The sequence below is a fragment of the Porites lutea genome, chromosome 1 (genome assembly GCF_958299795.1).
Source record: "Porites lutea chromosome 1, jaPorLute2.1, whole genome shotgun sequence".
Taxonomy (NCBI): domain Eukaryota; kingdom Metazoa; phylum Cnidaria; class Anthozoa; order Scleractinia; family Poritidae; genus Porites; species Porites lutea.
This window is the reverse complement of record NC_133201.1, coordinates 58,771,150-58,790,993: the sequence shown is the minus strand read 5'-3', so window position 1 is coordinate 58,790,993 and position 19,844 is coordinate 58,771,150. Positions and strand designations below refer to the sequence as shown.

General features: G+C 41.3%; 1 protein-coding gene across 1 annotated transcript; it reads left to right on the top strand.

The window, feature by feature from the left end:
- The first annotated feature begins 1,165 nt into the window (after nt 1–1,165).
- Nucleotides 1,166–6,934, top strand: LOC140932984 (uncharacterized). Its single transcript, XM_073382494.1, has one exon. The coding sequence runs from the start codon at nt 1,166–1,168 to the stop codon at nt 6,932–6,934; it is 5,769 nt and encodes a 1,922-aa protein (XP_073238595.1).
- Nucleotides 6,935–19,844: the final 12,910 nt, after the last annotated feature.

The window sequence follows — 19,844 nt, the reverse complement described above, 5'->3', positions numbered from 1 at the left end:
ATTTCGTAACAATCTCGCATATTTTGTTATTTACTAAAGTATGGATATTTCAGTTACCTTTCTACTAATTTTATCTTCATCGAAAGTCAATATATAAGCATTTTATTTAGGTTAGCAGATGTATTTGTTAAGTGTTTTCCATGCAACAATAATATTCTTCATGTGCGGGGTTCCGCCCCCAAAATGCACAAGCTTGTACTTTGTCATTCAGCCTTTCGTACACAATTATGTTTTATCGTCCTTTGTTTCGATCGCTACTCGTTTATATCTTAATTTCCCCTATAAGTTAGTTCATTTAGTTGTATTTGTTTTTTAGTTTACGAGAATCATTGATCGCTGGCAAGAAATAAATCAAGTTGATTACATCACACCATTTCATCGCCTGCAAGTTTTTGTTCTCCGTATTTAAATATCCCCGATCAGTTAGCGACACGTTTGATTTGATAGTAAAGAACATGATCGTCGCTTCGCTGTAACAGTAAAATATCTCCACATACAAGAACGTTACAAGATGTTTGAAGAAGAAAACGCCAAAGAAATAATCGATAACCTCCTCAGCGCATCACCCGCTGTGTTAGCTAGTGAGGATGTCATGCAACAGCGTAGAACGCGTGACCGGAAACCCACGGAGAAGGGACGGTTAATGAACATTTCCATGCTCCAACAAAAGAGAGACGCCGCATATAAAAGGATGGTAAAGCAAATCAAGAGGATTAATTCCTCCTATATGACCTGCGAGGACATTGAATGGTTTTCTCAAGAAAGAGATAATCTCGATCAGTTGAAAGAAGATTTCCATCAAGCGTTCACCGATTATCATGAGCTCATGCTCACGGAACAGGAAACTGACGCCTCCTATAGGTGGTTTGACCTTAAAGATCGCGAGTACCAGGACTGTCGTTTGAAGATCAGTGGTCAAATACACGCCCTTGAGAAGGAAGCAGCTAAACAACACTCTGTGAAGAGCTATCGTTCAGGAACAAGCAGAACAGGTAGTACGAAGACGTCTCACGTGTCAAATTCCTCCGCTCGGTCGAGAAAAATAAAGGCCGCTGCGAAAGCCGCCAAACTAGAAGCTCAAATGAAATTCCTCGATAAGGAAGCGGAGCTTAGAAGACTGACATGTATGAAGGAGTTAGCAATGGCGAGAGCTGAACGAGATGCCATGAAAAGTCTCGAAGAAGAAGAAGAACACGAAAGGGCAAATACGTTGGAGCAGGCTACACCGAAAGTGGTTCCTGTGAGAAGTAAATTAAACGAAGATGCTCCTCCTTTCGTGCCAATGCAATCTGGGCCACCCGCCAGAACGGAAGTTAAGTTCAAAGCCTCTCCGAATCCATTTGCTCCTCCCTTGTCGCACGAATCACCGCAACCACGCAAGGTTGAATGCAGATCAGATACGCCTCTTAATCCCTTTCACACCCCGTCACCGAAACCGCGAGGTGTGTCTGTGAAGACGGAACCTAGAACGTACGATTCGCCGTTTTTTGCTTTAACTCCAACACCTCCTGGACCAAGTCAGACTCCTGCGACAGAAGAACGTCACTCGTCTTGGCCAGTGAATCCTTTTTTGTCACCTGTATTGAAGTCAGAAGTCGAGATCTCACCCCCAAGTCCAAGTGAGAAGGCTTTACAGGAAATTATAAAGCTCCAAGCTAAGCAGACTGAGCTTAGCGCCCTCATAGCGCAGCAACAACGAGTGAGTTCTCTCCCTGTGCAAGAACCTCCAATCTTCAGTGGAAATTACTTTGACTACCCTATCTTTACAAGAGCCTTCGAAACCATCATCGAATCAAGAGTTCCATCGGACAGAGAAAGGCTTTACTTTCTTAACAAGTACACTGAAGGAAAAGCAAACGATGTTATTAAGGGCTTTGTCACTCTGAACTCTGATGATAGCTACCAACGGGCTAAGAATCTACTTGCTCAAAGATATGGGGACCCTCATCGTGTTTCTGACGCCTATAAGTTCCGATTGAAGGAATGGCCACAAATAAGCGAAGGTGATAGTAACGGTCTCCAAGCATTGTCCGACTTTCTTGGCCAGTGTGAAGAAGCAATGAGAAGTATACACTCCCTAAACGAGTTAAACTCCACAGAAGTACTGAGGCAAGTTAGCTCAAAGTTACCATCTTACTCTGGTGTGAAATGGTGTCGACATGCGTTCGATAAGAAGAAGAAAGGTGAACGAACAATCACCTTTCATGACCTTGTGAAGTTTGTCAAAGCCGAGGCTGATCTAGCCACTGATCCTGTTTTCTCCCCCGATGTGCTGAAGATGGAAAAGAAGAAGAGTCCTGAGAAGCAGAAAACAGGCATAAACCGAAGGCGTCCACCTAGCCTGAACAGCCTTGCCACTACGGGAGAAGAGTCAAAGGGGAACTCGAAGTCACCTTCTGGTGAGAAAACTGACTCAAAGTTAAAGTGTCCGGCGTGTTCAAAGTCCCATATGCTGTACAACTGTGAAGAGTTCAAGAAAATGGACATAAGAGAGCGCCATGATTTCGTGAAGTTGAACTCACTTTGTTTCGGCTGTCTTCAGCGAGGTCACCTCTCTAAAGACTGCAAGCGTAGACTTACGTGTCAGGAGTGCAAGAAGCCGCACCCAACAACCCTCCATTATGAAACTAAGAAGCAAGCCAAAGAACCACAGAAAGCGATGGAGAAAGAAGATAGCTCAATCCCAGCCATTAGTAACTGTTCTAGTACAGATAGCCAACGGGTCGTCATCAACTCATTAATTGTACCAGTGTGGCTTCACCATAAGGACAGTCCCAAACGGGAGATTATGACTTATGCTCTCTTAGATGAAGCTAGCGATACCACATTCATCAAGTCTGAAGTTCTCAAAGACCTTGGCCTGAAGGGACCTGAAGTTAAACTCAATCTGTCCACAATGTTAGGACGACAGGAGATTGCTGTTGAGAAAATAAGCGGTTTGGTTGTTGAAAGAATCGATAAGAGAGTGGAGATTGAACTTCCAAAGACATATTCAAGATCAAATATACCTTTCAGAAGAGACCAAATTCCGAGAAAGGAGACGGCAAATGAGTGGCAACACCTTCAGAAGATCGCCGATAAGCTGTATCCATATCAAAGTAGCATGGACGTAGGACTGCTGTTAGGCTGTAATTGTCCGAGAGCGATCAAGCCACGAGAAGTCATTCTCGGGAAAGGAGAAGATCCCTATGCTGTTAGGACCTTGCTTGGTTGGGGCATAATTGGTCCCGTGATCATGCCTGTATCTAAAGAAGAAGCTGATGAAGTTGACGACGATTTTGTAACATGTAACAGAGTTTTGGCATACGAGACAGGCAGCGATTGTTCAAGAAATATTGCATTTGTAACTACCAGTCAGACGAAGGAGGAAATCACCCCTAAAGAAGTAAAGATGATGTTTGAAGCCGACTTCTCAGAAAAGGACAGAAACAGTCAGGCTCTCTCCCAAGAAGACAGAAGATTTCTGGCGACTGTAGAACAGGGCATTCGCCACTGCGAAGATGGACACTACGAGTTGCCTTTGCCTTTGAAAGAAACCAGTCCAAGCCTTCCCAACAACCAAGAAGTAGCCGTGCGTCGCTTAAGCCAACTGAAAAGGAGGTTTAAATCTGATCAGAAGTACAAAGAAGACTACACCACCTTCATGGAAAATTTAATCAAGAATGGCCATGCAGAAAGAGTCCCACCTGACGAATGTTTACTCCAAGGAAGTTCTCAAGACAGCAAGTCAAGTTTATCTGATAAAGGAAAAGTTTGGTATATTCCTCATCACGGCATATATCATCCCAAAAAGCCAAACAAGATCCGGGTGGTTTTCGATTGCTCCGCGGAATTCAAGAACGAGACCTTAAATAGACATTTGTTACAAGGACCAGATTTAACAAACAATTTGGTGGGAGTCCTCTGTCGGTTCAGGCAAGAAACAGTAGCATTCATGTGCGACATAGAGTCGATGTTTCTTCAAGTAAGAGTATCAGAAGAATGCAGAGACTTCTTGAGATTCCTGTGGTGGGAGAACGGAGACACGACCAAGGACCCGATAGAATTTAGAATGACTGTCCATCTCTTTGGAGCGACATCATCGCCTGGATGTGCGAACTACGCCTTGAAGTCCACTGCTAACGATAATGAAGAAGAACTTGGCTCAATGTCAGCGAACTTTGTACGAAGAAATTTTTATGTGGACGACGGCCTCAAATCTGTCACCTCATCAGAAGAAGCAGTGAACCTTATTAAAGACGCTAAAGAGATGTGCCGCAGAGGGGGTTTCCGCCTGCACAAGTTTGCTTCAAACAAGAAAGAAGTTATAGAAGCCATTCCAGCCGAAGATAGAGCTGAAGAGATAAGGAACATAGACTTGGATTCTGAAGCCCTACCGATAGAACGTACCCTTGGTGTTGAGTGGTGCGTCGAGAAAGATTCATTCCAGTTTAGAATCACGTTGAAGGACCGTCCATGTACCAGAAGAGGGATACTCTCCACAGTCAGCTCCATATACGATCCCTTAGGTTTCGTGGCTCCACTCCTCCTTGAAGGAAAGAAGATCCTACAGGACCTGTGCAGAGAAAAAACAGATTGGGATGACCCAGTTCCTGAAGTAATTAAGACGAAGTGGGAAAAGTGGAGAAGTGAGCTGTTCACTTTGGATCAGTTATCAGTTCCGAGATGCTTCAAGCCATCAGATTTTGGATACATCAGTAGTGTAGAGTTGCATCACTTCTCTGACGCCAGTACCCAGGGGTACGGCCAATGCTCATACCTCCGCTTAAAGGACGATAAAGGCCATCTCCATTGCTCGTTGGTGATGGGCAAAGCAAGAGTTACACCACTCAAACAAGTAACGGTGCCTCGTTTGGAGCTTACAGCTGCTGTGGTTTCTGTAAGAACAAGTAGTCAACTACAAAGAGAATTAGACTACGAAGAAATGACAGAAATCTTCTGGACCGATAGCAAGGTTGTTCTCGGGTACATCGCTAATGAAAGTAGACGTTTCCACATCTTTGTTGCAAACAGGGTGCAACAAATTCAAGACCACACCTCTCCGGATCAATGGCATTATGTGGACACCAAACTTAACCCTGCAGATCACGCCTCTCGCGGCCTCAGTGCACAACAGCTCATCAAGTCAAATTGGATAACCGGGCCAGCCTTCCTGTGGAATGATAGAAGTCAGTGGCCGACATCCCAACTATTAGGAGTACAAGATACTCGACAGTTATCATCTGATGACCCCGAAGTAAAGAAGTCTGTGAGCCTCGCTACAAACGTACAAAAGTCCTCTGCAAGCATTTCCAGTCGATTGGCGTACTTCTCCGACCTTCATCGAGCAAAAAGAGCTGTCGCATTATGTCTTATTTTTGTGCAGAAGCTAAAAGAAAGACTGAAGCACAAGTCCCTCCTGGTCGTAGAAGAGAAATCAAATACAACAAAGAACCCCTATACAGTCATCCAGCTTCCTTCGATGACGGTGGCAAGTATGCAGGATGCAGAAACGCGAATCATTAGGGCAGTTCAAGCTGATCATTTTGGAGATGAGATTGGCACCTTGACCTCGCTCTCACCGCCGGGAGACCCAAAGGATAAAGCAAACCTTTCCCAAAGGAAAAGATCTATGAAAAGTTGCAGTTCTCTTGGCAAACTCGATCCTTTCCTGGATGCAAGTGGAATCGTACGAGTAGGCGGGCGCCTCAAGCACGCTACGTTGTCAGAAAGTGTCAAGTTTCCAATTATTTTGCCCAAAGGAAATCACATCACAAATCTCCTTATCAAGCATTGTCACGAAGAAGTTAAACACCAAGGGAGAGGTATGACCCTCAGTGAAATTCGTTTCCGAGGATTCTGGATCATTGGAGGATCCACTGCTGTAGCCACCCACATCTCGAAGTGTGTAACATGTCGCAAGCTAAGAGGAAAGGTACAGGATCAGAAGATGGCCGACCTACCGGTCGATAGATTAGAGCCAGCACCCCCTTTCACCTTTTGCGCAGTGGACTACTTTGGACCATGGAACATAAAGGAGGGAAGAAAAGAAGTTAAGAGATACGGAGTTCTCTTCACATGCATGTCGTCAAGAGCAATTCACTTGGAGTCAGCGAATTCTTTAGACACCAATTCGTTCATTGACGCCTTTCGAAGATTTACCTGTCGAAGAGGCCCTATTCGCCAATTGAGGTCCGACCAAGGAACCAACTTCGTCGGAGCAAGAAGGGAACTCAGAGAAGCCCTTGAAGAGTTCGACCATGAAAGGATAAGGGCCGAACTACTGAAGAATAATTGTGATTGGTTCTCATTCAAGATGAACGTGCCTGCAGCCAGTCATATGGGGGGGATTTGGGAGCGACAAATCCGAACGGTGCGAAGTGTAATGTCTGCGCTTCTAGAATCAAACGGCACCCAGTTGGATGATGAGGCCTTTAGGACCCTCCTGTGCGAAGTAGAGGCAATCGTTAATAGCCGCCCGTTGTCAGTTGAGAATTTGAATGACCCAAGTTTGGAGCCTCTTACCCCGAATCACTTCTTGACAATGAAGACAAAGGTTGTCCTCTCTCCCCCGGGGATGTTTGAGTCAACTGACCTTTACACCAAGAAACGATGGAGAAGAGTCCAGCATTTGGCCAATGAATTTTGGACCCGCTGGAGGAAGGAGTTCCTCCTAAGCCTTCAACAACGCAACAAGTGGAAGGAGCCGCGAAGGAACCTAACAGTTAACGACGTCGTGATTGTCAAGGATGACACCCTGCCAAGGAACTGTTGGCAACTCGCTCGTGTCAGCCGGGTCGACATTGAGAAGGATGGTTATGTGCGCAAAGTCCAGGTTGTTCTGGGAGATCGCCATCTCAGTACCGATGGAAAGAAGATTGGGCCAATCAAGTACCTAGAGCGTCCAATCCACAAGCTAATCCTTTTGATTGCCCGTGATGATCAAGCAGAATGAAGACCGAGGGTAGATCCCCGACGAGGAGCCTTAATAATTGAACTTTGATTGAAATGTGTTTTAAGTTAATCTCTTTGAATTTACGTGGGAAGATTATTGGTTTTGTGAAATATTCTATTTCAGGGGAGCCATGTTAAGTTTCTCATTTAGTTTTCATTATTTTTAGTTTCATTTCATTTCCAGTGTTTCATTTACGTCATTGCTTTGTTTCTAATACTCCCCCTGGATAGCTCTTATTTCAGTCGATTGCACGTTTCTCGCATAATACAGTAGAAGAATAAGTTTTTGTGTCATTTAGTTTCGTTTCGTTATTTGGACGTTTACTGTGTGGGTCAGATATGTAAGTAATTATTTTCGTTTCCTTTCGTAGATATTTTTGTTGATTTAGTCTTCAGGTTATTGATTTAGTACTTTATTTGTCCCCTCGTGGGCATACATGTGTACATTTCGTAACAATCTCGCATATTTTGTTATTTACTAAAGTATGGATATTTCAGTTACCTTTCTACTAATTTTATCTTCATCGAAAGTCAATATATAAGCATTTTATTTAGGTTAGCAGATGTATTTGTTAAGTGTTTTCCATGCAACAATAATATTCTTCATGTGCGGGGTTCCGCCCCCAAAATGCACAAGCTTGTACTTTGTCATTCAGCCTTTCGTACACAATTATGTTTTATCGTCCTTTGTTTCGATCGCTACTCGTTTATATCTTAATTTCCCCTATAAGTTAGTTCATTTAGTTGTATTTGTTTTTTAGTTTACGAGAATCATTGATCGCTGGCAAGAAATAAATCAAGTTGATTACATCACACCATTTCATCGCCTGCAAGTTTTTGTTCTCCGTATTTAAATATCCCCGATCAGTTAGCGACACGTTTGATTTGATAGTAAAGAACATGATCGTCGCTTCGCTGTAACAGCATCTTTGGTAGCTCGCTGACGTACATTTTCCACGACTGACCAAGCTTGAAGCCAAGAGCCTTACACACACTTTCAGCATTGTTCAGGACGGCATTCAGATCGATTTTTTCAACCACATCTTCTCGGTAGTACAACCAAGAATCCTCTTTATCCATCATAACACACGAATGTTGTCTTTGACTTGGGTGCTGAATAGCACAGTCGTGACAGCGATTCAACTTTTGTTCTTGAATTAGTTCTTCAACCATATTAGCGTAAGTAAGTTGGAAGATATGGCCGATAAGACCAGCTACACTTTGCCGTTGAACTTGTTCCACTTCATCAATAGTCAATAGACGCCCACGTCTCGAATCAACGTGAATGTTTGAAACCATCTTGTTTATACTACTGAATCTCGAGAATGATTTGCTTGGTAAGGAATGACCATTTTGTGTGTTTTGAAACAATAGAAAAAACTGGCAGGTAAAAAATAAACCCTGACATCATCTTACCTGGAAAAAATATGACATCATCATGACCAAGTAGGGACATGATATCACTATTCTATTTATAGATTATGATGTCAACATTTTTTGATGACGTCAACCTCTAGGGTATTCTGACGTCACTTACTCCTTGCCAGCTGAAAATAGGCTATGACATCATCCTATGTTAATGGATGCATGACGTCATGGTCATTAATTTAAACTATGACATCATCCTATGTTAATGATATGTATGACGTCACCGGCGTTAATGTATTCCCCCGAAAGTTAATGGCATTCCCCCGCAAAGAAAAGGAGTAACCGGTGCCTTATCCACTACTAGTTTGCACTGAAATCAAAGGAAAATTCACTCAGTTGGAGTTTTTATATTGGTAATCCGTCATGTACATTTTGTCTCTTATCAGCATCGATTTTAGTCCCATCGAATCCGGGGGGCGGGAGGGGGGCACTCGACCAATATTTGGGTATAGGTGAGAGTTTAAGACCCTGACCCTGTTTAGGAAAAAAAAATCCTAAGAAACATACCCTGTTAGGACAACACCCTCAGTTTTATTCCCTGTTTAAGGACAAAGGACATCATGCACACTCTCCTTTTTTAAAGCCATTTTTTGGCTATTGCAGTAGACAGCAAATTCACGTTATAGTCATTGCCTTTGTATACTTGGAGTACAAACAAAATTCATCTGGCAAATCAAATCAATCGTACAGGCAAAGCCCTGTTTAGGACAGACTCACAAGAAATTATATACCCTGTTAAGGACAAAGACGTCAAAAACCGTACCCTGTCGAGCGGCACCACGCCGTAAAGGCCATATAAGGGAGCATAACCCCCCCCCCCCCGTCCCAGGCATCGGGTGTATACAGTTCCTAATGAAAACTGTGATTGAACTTAGCTCAGCTTTAGGGTCGATAGCCCGGGGAGTGACCTTTTTTCATAAAGTGAATAAAAATTACCTTTCAGAATAATCCACCTCATGTTCATCATCAATATCTTCGCTTTCTTCTACTTCGTCTTCTTGATCAACTCCGTCACTTTCTACGGCTTTCTCAGAGGTGCGTAATTCGCTTTCATCTTCCTGATTATCAAATGGTTCGAATGGCCCATGTGACGAAATAGTTGTTATCAGAACACCAAGGAAACAGACGAGGAGAGCAATCACAGCAAAAGACTTCATGATGGCCTGAAATATGAGCTTCACCACACCAGCAACGAACGTTACGGACTGACTGAGATGGAAAACTGAGAGTGAACTTTCGTGCAGGTGGCTTTTTAATTTATAGTTTCGTTACGCTGACATTTGCATGTGGGGTGTGCTATATTTTTTTTTTTTTTTTCCGAAATGCCTGAAATGCAAGTAAAACTACTGTAGCAATGTCGGTGCAACCCAATATCGCGTTGTAGCTTCAATAACAAATAAAAAAGCTTCGAAAAATGGCAAAAATCACGACATTCAAATCATCTTATTTTAGCTAAAAATCGATATTATTATTACTAGGAGAGTTAGGGAACTCAGTATAGCGATGGGCTATTTGTTGTCAAATCTTCATAAAAGACACCGTTATGACGACATCATAATGGGATTTTATGGCAAGGCATTTCATAATGGTTTGCAGGCCAAGGCGGCAGGTTCCAAGCCTATCTTATTTCCAGCCAATCAGAATTTAGGGCGTTCCGGACTATATCATTCTTAGGGGCACCTTTCCATGTGTTCGCCCCCTTTCGATCGCTCACCATCACGTTGTTCACATCGCTGGTTTGAACCAATTTTCAGCATTTTCCACCACCTCCCCTTCCGCCTGCCTGCGAATTAATTCCTAGTGTGTTTCTCTTTCTTGTCTTAGTGGGTGGCGGTTTTTTCCCCCACCTTTGCTGAAGAGATATTTAGTTTATTATATATTGGCAGATCTTGAAAATAAAGTTCGTCACCTTTGGTGGCCAAATTTTCTCCAACCAAATCCGACTCTGTTTATCTCCTCAGCAAACAAGTGCGCCGCCACGCAGAGCTCTTGGTCACGCAATGCAAGGTTTTCAGCTTCCTTCTTACCGGAAAAATGGCTTGATATAAAATTTGTTTTTGTGGCAGAAACGCTTTGCTGTCAAGTATAATAGACCTTCCAGCAGATTTAAAGGCAGCTAGCAAATACACTCAATCCAAAATAACCTCCACGCTACAAATTTAAATGCTGACTGATAGTCAAAAGAATGATTTTACTTCGCCCGTGAAGTGGATATTAGAGCTGTATTACACTCTAATTTCATTGTTTTCTTTTGTCTTTTTTGTAACTATTTGGCACTATTTTTTAGTAAAAACAAATGTTTTATTTTGTGCAAACTATGCAAACTATGCAAGTCATGTACATGTGGCGTGGCTTGTGCTCCTTTACAAGAAGGAAAGAAAAAGAAGGATCAGTTGGAGAAAGCAATAATTTTAACAACTACAGTACAAATGCCATTAGTTAATTAAAAATATCTTATATCGAGAAACGCCAGGTTACGAAAGTCCCAAATGGTTTTTAAATTCGTCATAGCAGAAATGAGTTCGAAATGGTTGCGGAGTTGCAGTTCTAAATTTGTTAACAAAGGTTGATAACAAAATCGACCTGTGCCGTATCATGAAACCATACGGGGACGTAGAAGAGAGTTTTATTTGATACTTGCACATGATATAACTTTTTTTTTGTTGTGTTCAATTAGACAATCGCGAAATTGTAACACAGGTATTTTATAAATGTTTTTCAACTGAACTAATAGCTCTTCAACGAAATGGTCAACAACTGAGGTGTAACTACCGATTGAGACAGTTTTTATTTGAGAAGGGACTTGGTAGAGCGTGTCAACCATATAATTGTGGGAATTTTCACAGTGCTACATTTGGAAGTATCGTCAGATTTCAACAGTATACTGTTAATCCTTTTAATGTCAACTAGGACAGATAGAGTGATTTAACTTTATCGGCGAAATAGAAAGTAGACTTATACTAGCCAGTATTTCACTTTAATTTCATTGTTTTCTTTTGTGTGTTTGTAACTATTTGGCACTGATTGTTTAGCCTGTTCCAGGTGTTCAGATAGTGGGAGCGGTGCAAAGTTAAAAAACAGATGAAATTAGAGCGGAAACTCTCACCTCTCCCCCTCCCTCTTTTTTTTTTTATTCGCGCTCCGTTTTATTTCACACAGCATTTTCATTCACCATTTTCACCATTTTCTGAAACTCACAGAACCCTCAAAATTTAACAAGCGAAGTTTATTTTTTGTATGCGATACAACACATCACAGAACTACTTTCTAAAACCATAAGATTTGTTAAGTAGCCACGGACAAGACTAAAATTTTCTTATTTTATCTGACCTAAACTCGGTGTCTGCAAACGAGCAAAAAATCGGGCATTTTTGAATTGATCTACAGCGCACAACTAAAACGACAGAACAACTCTGACAGCCAAATTGCAGTCTACTATCATCCATGTAACCAAAACACTAATAATCATTTTGGGCCATTGAAACAGGAAGAAATTACAAAACTCACATTTGTTATAGTTTCCAATCTTTTTCTTGCAAACAGGCCGATCCCTTCGTGTTTGTTTTAAGTCCTCTTCGTGAATTTTCTTCCGTATTTCGCTGTAAAGTACGCTCAGCAGCTGGAGGACATATCAAAAAGCTCGAAATACTGTCTAGGTTACATTTTGAAAGGGCAAAAAGTGCTGAACGATAGGATGAAACTAGAAAATAACAAAGCGACGCCATCTTGAAAATTCAGCACTCAGGAGGGACTGGCACTAGTAGCTGCCTTGTCCACGAGTGATGAATTACCAAACAGACAAAAACAAACAAACCGGCTTATCAGCGACTTATTACGGTCCTTTTTCTTCTTCAATTACTACTTTCAGTTAAATTGTTGTCGTTTTTTTTTGGTGGAGTGATGGGGTGTGGTGAAGGGGTGACCAATTGGCATTATTTTATTCAGTCTTGATTTGCTCTTCATTCACTTCATTTTGAGTTATCCCATATAAGTCTTAGCGTTTCTTTGGACTCTTTTTTGTATCATCTATTTGCGTCAGTCTTCAATCACCGTCCATGTCCGAAGGTCCACTCATCTCCTGTTCATGATTTCATGATGCACAGTTTCAAAGTCCGGAAGGCTTCGCCCGAAGGTTATCTCTTTCAGGCATCAGGTGTATCAAAGGGTAGCTAGGAAATCACAAGTTGAAGTATGTGAAAGGAGAGGAAAATATTTCATTAGGTATTTTAAAGAGCCTATTATTAAAATGCTTCGAAGGAACACGCCTTATGGCAATATCATTTACATGTTAAGGTTACTCGAAAATGACCGGAAGACCTCCTTTCTTACCGATTTATTCTCACGAAGCAGATATAAAGGGTACAACTTTTTAATGGAAGATACACGAAAGGGGTGCGTTTTGTCAAAAATAGTATATTTAAGGGTAAGGGACTGGACCTGGGGGAGAAGCCTCTCCGAACAAAGCTTTATTGAGTAGCCTCCCACCCCCTCCCCCTCCCCCACTCCCCCTTCTTTCCTAGAGCTTTCCACAAGTTGCTCGCCAACTTTTTGGCAACTTGTAGTATTTCGAGCTACTTTTTTCGTTTCAAGCAATTTTTTGCATAATTTCTGAGCAATTTCTCTAACTAGTTTTCTTCCAATTCTGAGACATCTGAGCAACTTTTAGTGCTTAAATTGGCCTTGCTTCCATATTGCACACAACCTCGTCCCCAGGGCTTTTCCCTTAAAAAATGGGTGTGGCGGGAAAAGGCCCTGGCATCGGCTGGTCACGTGCACAGCCTAAATATTCCTGAGAAGCTAATTTATATGCAACCCGCTGGTTTTTCGCTGACAGAAGTCGAAGGGAGTAACAATGGAAAATACTAGCATAGAAAACTATGTCAATATTTTCGCGTGTGTGCGATTCAAAAGCTGAAGATTAATTTAATTGTGCATTATTCAAATGCTATAAGTTTATGAAAGGGCGTACCGGCTCTACGTTGTCACGTACAAAATATATCAAATGCTTCAGAGTTGAGACAAGCTGTTATTGACTAGTACTTTGACCGAACTTCATGGAGTCGTAAGTGTGATTTTGTCCAATGTCAAACAACAATGCGGGCCTTTGCCTCCAGGATTGAACTTGATTGAAATAGAATTGTTCATCAAAATGCTTTATGGATTCTGGTCTTCTCTACAACCTGACCATGAAACAAACAAATCTCCGCGCCGGATGCAAGTCAGCCCACCAGCCAGGAACGATGACAGGTCGCCGATCTGAAACATTTGAAGACCTCTGATATCTTTTCTCTTTTCGAGGATAAATACAAAGGATTTTCCTTATATCAAAGGGAAGATAAACTGATCGATTGGAATCAACTATAGCTCCGTCAATTTTAAATGGACCCAAGTCTTTCTTTGTTACCAGCCGTTTGATGCAGAGGTCAATCAATTTTTTTAAAAATACAGGTCATACAGGCTAAGTCGAAGTCAACGCTTGTCGCTGTGATATGACTGAGAGTTAAGGTGAATAGAACTAGGCTGTGTACGGCAGCCGTCTTCGCAAGAAATGAAGGAAAAAAATCTGAAGAGTCGAGAAAGCGGACTTTTCCAGTACATACTTTATGCATGTACGATAGCTGGCTTGTTTGTCATTTATACCGCTCTATAAACAGAAGTTTTACAAATGTTACTCGCTGTCCCCTTCATAGAAATCGAAGGAAAGCAAAAAATTACCAAGGCCAGTATCTGTGACAAAAAGGAAATCTTGCAAAACCTTTCGTTAATCGTTAAGAGCCATAAGAGGCCGCCCAAGATCGCGCGGTGTGAAGTTACGCATAATTTTAGCTTTTCACATAGCACTAATTTATTACACCCAGGATTTTAGGGTGTACGAGGGGACACGTGACCAGCTGATGCCAGGGCCTTTTCCCGCCCCACCCATTTTTCAAGGGAAAAGCCCTGGGGACGAGGTTGATATTGCACAGTGTTTTAGTAGAAAATTTATGAATTTCCTATGAAAAAGGAGACAGATCCTCACCCCTTGGGAGTAGATGATGGGCGCAAGATGCAGCCAGGCTGCCAGGTCAGAGGTTTTTATGAACAAAATTCAAAATGGCGGACGTCGATTTACAGTTGACTGACAAGAGTGTCTGAGGTGAAGAAGGTCATTCAACAATTGTAATGGCTCATACTGGAATTTTTACAAGATTAATAGCGGAAAGCGCGCGCAGCGGAGCACCATGGGCAAGAAAATGTGGTAAACTACCCATCCGAGAAAATTTGGTAATCACGTGACCGTACACCAACCGACCGCCCGACCGTCCGTCCACATCACAGGCATACCAATGTAAAATAATTCAATCAACATGGCAACCCAAGTGCAACTCAAGGTTTTATTTTGAAAAAATCGCATGGCCGCCCGGACTTTTAGAAAGAAAAAACAACAACAAAGTCGTGTCTTTTTCGACGTTCTTCTTGATGTTTACACTCACGTGCATAACAGAGAAAGAGCTAGAGCGAGTGATTGAAAACAAAAGAGACGAACTTTGTAGGGAGAAAAACATGAAAATTCAAAGCGGTGGTGAGACAATGAGAAATGCTAGCGGCCAGCAAGGAGCGGCCAGCAAGGTGAAAATGAGCGGCAGTGAAAAATAAAAGCGAACATGAACACAGGAGACAAAATTGGGTAAGCGCATACGACGACGTTTTAGTCCTACAAAACAGAGTTGTAGTTGTGCAAAACAACGGCAAAGAAAGACAAAAAGCGTGCAAATTTGTTTTTTTTTTTGCTAATTAGAAAAAAAAAGTGTGCTGCACGTGCAATTTGTTTTTTTACTAATTAGGTCTATTGATCTTGATTCCAACTTTATTGCTGTCCCCGTTTAGCATTACACGATTAAATTTTTTTCGTTTATAAGCATTATTAGCCAGAGCTTCGCTTTTAGCCCTGGCTAAATCTATATATTATTAATATTGATTTGTAGTCTTTACTCATACATTTTTTGTTTTAATTGTGGTTTACGGGCTCCTGATGGCGGACAGAGTTATCTAGCAACGCTAATTACGCTGCAAAATTGAACAAAATTACTTTTTTATACTCTACCAGGAGCCATATATATAAATCGGGGTAATAAACCGTAACTGGATACCTCTTCCAGGGATGGGGCTGACCTCATCGAAATATATATCATAGCAATTAAATGTACTATTTTTAGCACATTTTGTGCCATCTCGTGTGACTCGCGCGCGCATTTTTTTGCAACAGCGAAGTGGAGAGGATTAACAAACGAAATGGCGTTGGAAATTACCTCCGTAGCAGATGAATAAATTCCGTTTCGGTCATCATTGCCTCCTCTGAATTTAAGGCCAGACCTTGACAATTACACTAAATGTGAGGACTGTGAACGTGATTCTGCTTGTGTTAAACACCGTAGCGAGAGTGTTTTTGACAAATCCAGTGACGAAGAGGTGTAGGAGATGTCAATTCTTTCACAGCCATACCAGCAAACAAAAAGGAACCCAGTGGCTGTAAACTTCCAGGTGTACGACTTCTATCAATGATCAATATGACGGAAAAGGTACCAACTCGAGAACACTCAGGCCCCTTTTACAAATTTTTGAACCGCCAAAAACTTGCACGGATCCGCCTTTTCTTTACATACGACCCGCGGAACCGTGAAGTTTTTGAGCTGCAAACAGTATTGCAATCTATGGAGAATTTGCACGTTCCCTCTAAACGGGCTGCACAGGTAAAAAATTCGGCCGGACCCGTGACGTTTAGCTTGTGTGGACCGTGCAAAGAGCATACTGAAAAAGAAGTGAGCAGGAAAAAAAATGAGGGGAACGGGTACGGAGTGAGAGCCGTAGGAACTCCTATAATGGTACTCCTTCCGGATCCTTCCGGTAAACAAGATTCTGGTAAACCCTTAGGCTCAATTACCAGCCGCTGTTCGGGAAAAAGAGGATCAAAGACCGGACTCGGGAGACGGCGGAAATCGAGCCTAGTAAACACTTCGAATGGTTTATTTTGATAGCTCTTGTCAACAGTCTATTACCTTATGGAAATGCGAAGTGATAGCGATGAGATCATCAATTGGAAGGCTTACTTTCAAAAATTACTTCGTCCGCTGTCTTGGCCTCTTTGCGGCCTAAAATGCCCGCTCCGCACGCTGATTCAACTATTTATTTTAGGTAATAAAAATTATTGCAAATTTTACAGCCAGCAATATCCACTGCCCGTAGTTAGCCCGCACGCTTAGAAACTCGGTTGATATATAGCAAGTCTAGCTAGCTCGCATGAGAGCGAAGTTAAGTGATTCATAAAGAGATAAATAGATCTTTCATATTATCTACATTCACGGGACACCTCGAAATGAGAAGGGAATGAAACAATGCCAGTTTATCACCAATTAACCTGCGATCAGGCGTTCTTCTTTTTTTTTCCTTTGAAAGAAAAACAAGCTAAATTCAACTAAAAGAAGTAATTGAAGAAGAAATAAGACTGGAGTAGGTCACTGATAAGATGGTTTATTTGCTTTTTGTTTTTTATATTACTGGTAATTACAGGAGCCCATAGGCTCCTGGTAATAGTTCGTAATGGCCAACGTTCGATAAAGAAAAATTCTTACATGAATCCGAGGCTTTCTGGTTACATTTCTGTATTGGGTTTGGTTTTCTATGTACTCAAGTCTCTTTTTGGAATTACGAGACAACGGAGTCGTGAAAAATTTGCAATTTTTGTCCGTATTTTAGATATCGAACGCAGCTACTAGTGCCAGTCGCTCCTGAGTGCTGAATTTTCAAGATGGCGTCGCTTTGTTATTTTCTAGTTTCATCCTATCGTTCAGCACTTTTTGCCCTTTCAATATGTAACCTAGGCAGTATTTCGAGCTTTCTGATATGTCCTCCAGCTGCTGAGCGTACTTTACAGCGAAATATGAAAGAAAATTCACGAAGAGGACTTAAAACAAACACGAAGGGATCGGCCTGTTTGCAAGAAAAAGATTGGAAACTATAACAAATGTGAGTTTTGTAATTTCTTCCTGTTTCAATGGCCCAAAATGATTATTAGTGTTTTGGTTACATGGATGATAGTAGACTGCAATTTGGCTGTCAGAGTTGTTCTGTCGTTTTAGTTGTGCGCTGTAGATCAATTCAAAAATGCCCGATTTTTTGCTCGTTTGCAGACACCGAGTTTAGGTCAGATAAAATAAGAAAATTTTAGTCTTGTCCGTGGCTACTTAACAAATCTTATGGTTTTAGAAAGTAGTTCTGTGATGTGTTGTATCGCATACAAAAAATAAACTTCGCTCGTTAAATTTTGAGGGTTCTGTGAGTTTCAGAAAATGGTGAAAATTTGCTTATAAAAATGGCGTCCGAGGGGGTCGAATAAAGTGATGCTCGTATCTCTGATACAAGAACAGTGAAGAACCTATGTTTGGTATATTTGTCCATTACACCACCAGACCTATCTATGATGTTAGTATGAACTTATTCTGTTGACCCTATTCCGTTGACATTTTTAACATTTTGCCCGTTTTTCTCTGACAACCACTCTTAAATCCACTTTGTAGACCACAGGGCCCAGTTGTTCGAAGGTCTATAATATTAGCGTTTCTTTTTCTTTGTTCAAAAGTATTTACTAGGATAATTTTCTCTATCCTTTTTAGAGCATCCAATAGTCACATTGTAGACAAAAAGAATTAATTAAGCTTTCATATCTGAATTCAAATGTCGCACTAACCCTGGGTTATCTTAACCAAGATTTGAATAACCCGGCCTAGAGTTTTTCAGCAAAGTGAGCTTGTCCGGCGGAGATAATTTATGAAGAAAAAAATGCAAAACTTTTACACGTCAGAAAGTAAAAGAGTTAAGGAATATTTTCTGAATAACGCAATGCTTAACTTTATTCGCCGAGCATTTATTACAAACTTTCTTCTTAAATACATGCAGTACAGTATTACAGGGCCGGAAGGAAAAATATTTCGACGAGGTCAGGCCGTTTTCGGGGAAGTCAATCGCTTCACTATTGAACACTTTAATTTCAATGTACACAAGTTTTTTACATGCTTATTAGTTAGAGATCAGTCTCATACGGGTGGCCATGGCTTCCTATATACTCAGTAATAATATCACTAACCTACAACTAGAGTAGATGAACTTCAGCATTGTACGTTGGCAGTTATAATTAGAAATAGTGATCATGTAACAAACTAGTGAGGTTGACGGTGCTTTTATTTATTTCTATTATACATTCAAAATATTTCCCCGATTCTGATTGGCTAAAAGCACCCGCATAATTCACCATAACTAGCTACTGATGACCAAATTTGGAAGAAATTTTGAAACTATAAATACGTTCATACACTTTGTAGTTCCCTCGAAAACCGTACCCGATTCCAGACCAAAATGGGCAAAATGTATACCCGTTTTCAGACCAAAACGGCGCAAAAACTCTTCCCGATGGGGCGGCACATACCTATATGGCTTATATAAGGGAGTACCCCCCTCCCCGGGGGGAAGCAGTTGCTTAAGGCCACGAAGAGGGAGCCACTGGGACCTCACGCAGAGAAAGCCGCACATCAACCATATGTCTCAATTCTTACTCCTTGTTCATTAAGGCATCCAAAATATTTATTACTAAAAATATGATTAACCTGCCTCCCCAAAACATGAATATTAACTGAAACTTTATTTTGCGTTATCAGTAGCAGATTCTTTTGCCAGTTATCAAATCAATGGGAGTACTTCTCTACCAAAAGGAATGATAAATTTAAGTGTACTATGATATTCAATACTTGATAAAAACGACCTCACGCAGGAAAAAAACTTGGGTGCTTGCTCGTGAATGGCTGTAATCTGTAATGAAAAATGAAATATTATATGCGCAATAAGGTCGTTAGCGAACGCATCGGCTTTGAACTATGAAAAATTGTCAGGCTTATAATTTTTCAAACACCACAGTTGCAATCTGCTCCTGAAAAAATATTCAAAACACATGTGGTTCTACAGTTTTGCATCCGTTACCGAGTCACTTTTGGACATTCTTCTTGTCCTGATAATGTCGTATATTATTTTGTTAACTTGAATTTCTAGAAAGTTCCCCCCCCCCCCACCCCCACCCCATATCACCTAGCTTTCCTTTATTTAGGGGCTGATTAGTAGGGTGGACAAAATTGTCAGTGAATTCAACTGCAACAGAACCTCTATTGAGTGGACAACCTTTAGCGGCCTCCTGTCCCTTTCTTGAGAGTGATCACTTGAAAAAAGTTCCCCTGTCCCAGGGTTCAACATAAAAGTTAAAGTAAAGAAATATTACTAGGCAGCAACAGGCCAAATCATAAGAGGGTTGTCCAATAAATGACTAGATTCCACTGGAAACATCAATGGATTCCATTGGAATTCTCATTTCTTATTCGTTAAAAAAATCAATGATGTTGTGTAGCATTCTTGTCTCAGATCATGACTTAAAGTACGAGGTATATCAGGTGTGTAGGATGCTT

Coding starts and splice junctions, on each gene's coding strand:
- LOC140932984 (XM_073382494.1), top strand. CDS start 1,166: ATGAAAAGTCTCGAAGAAGAAGAAGAACACGAAAGGGCAAATACGTTG.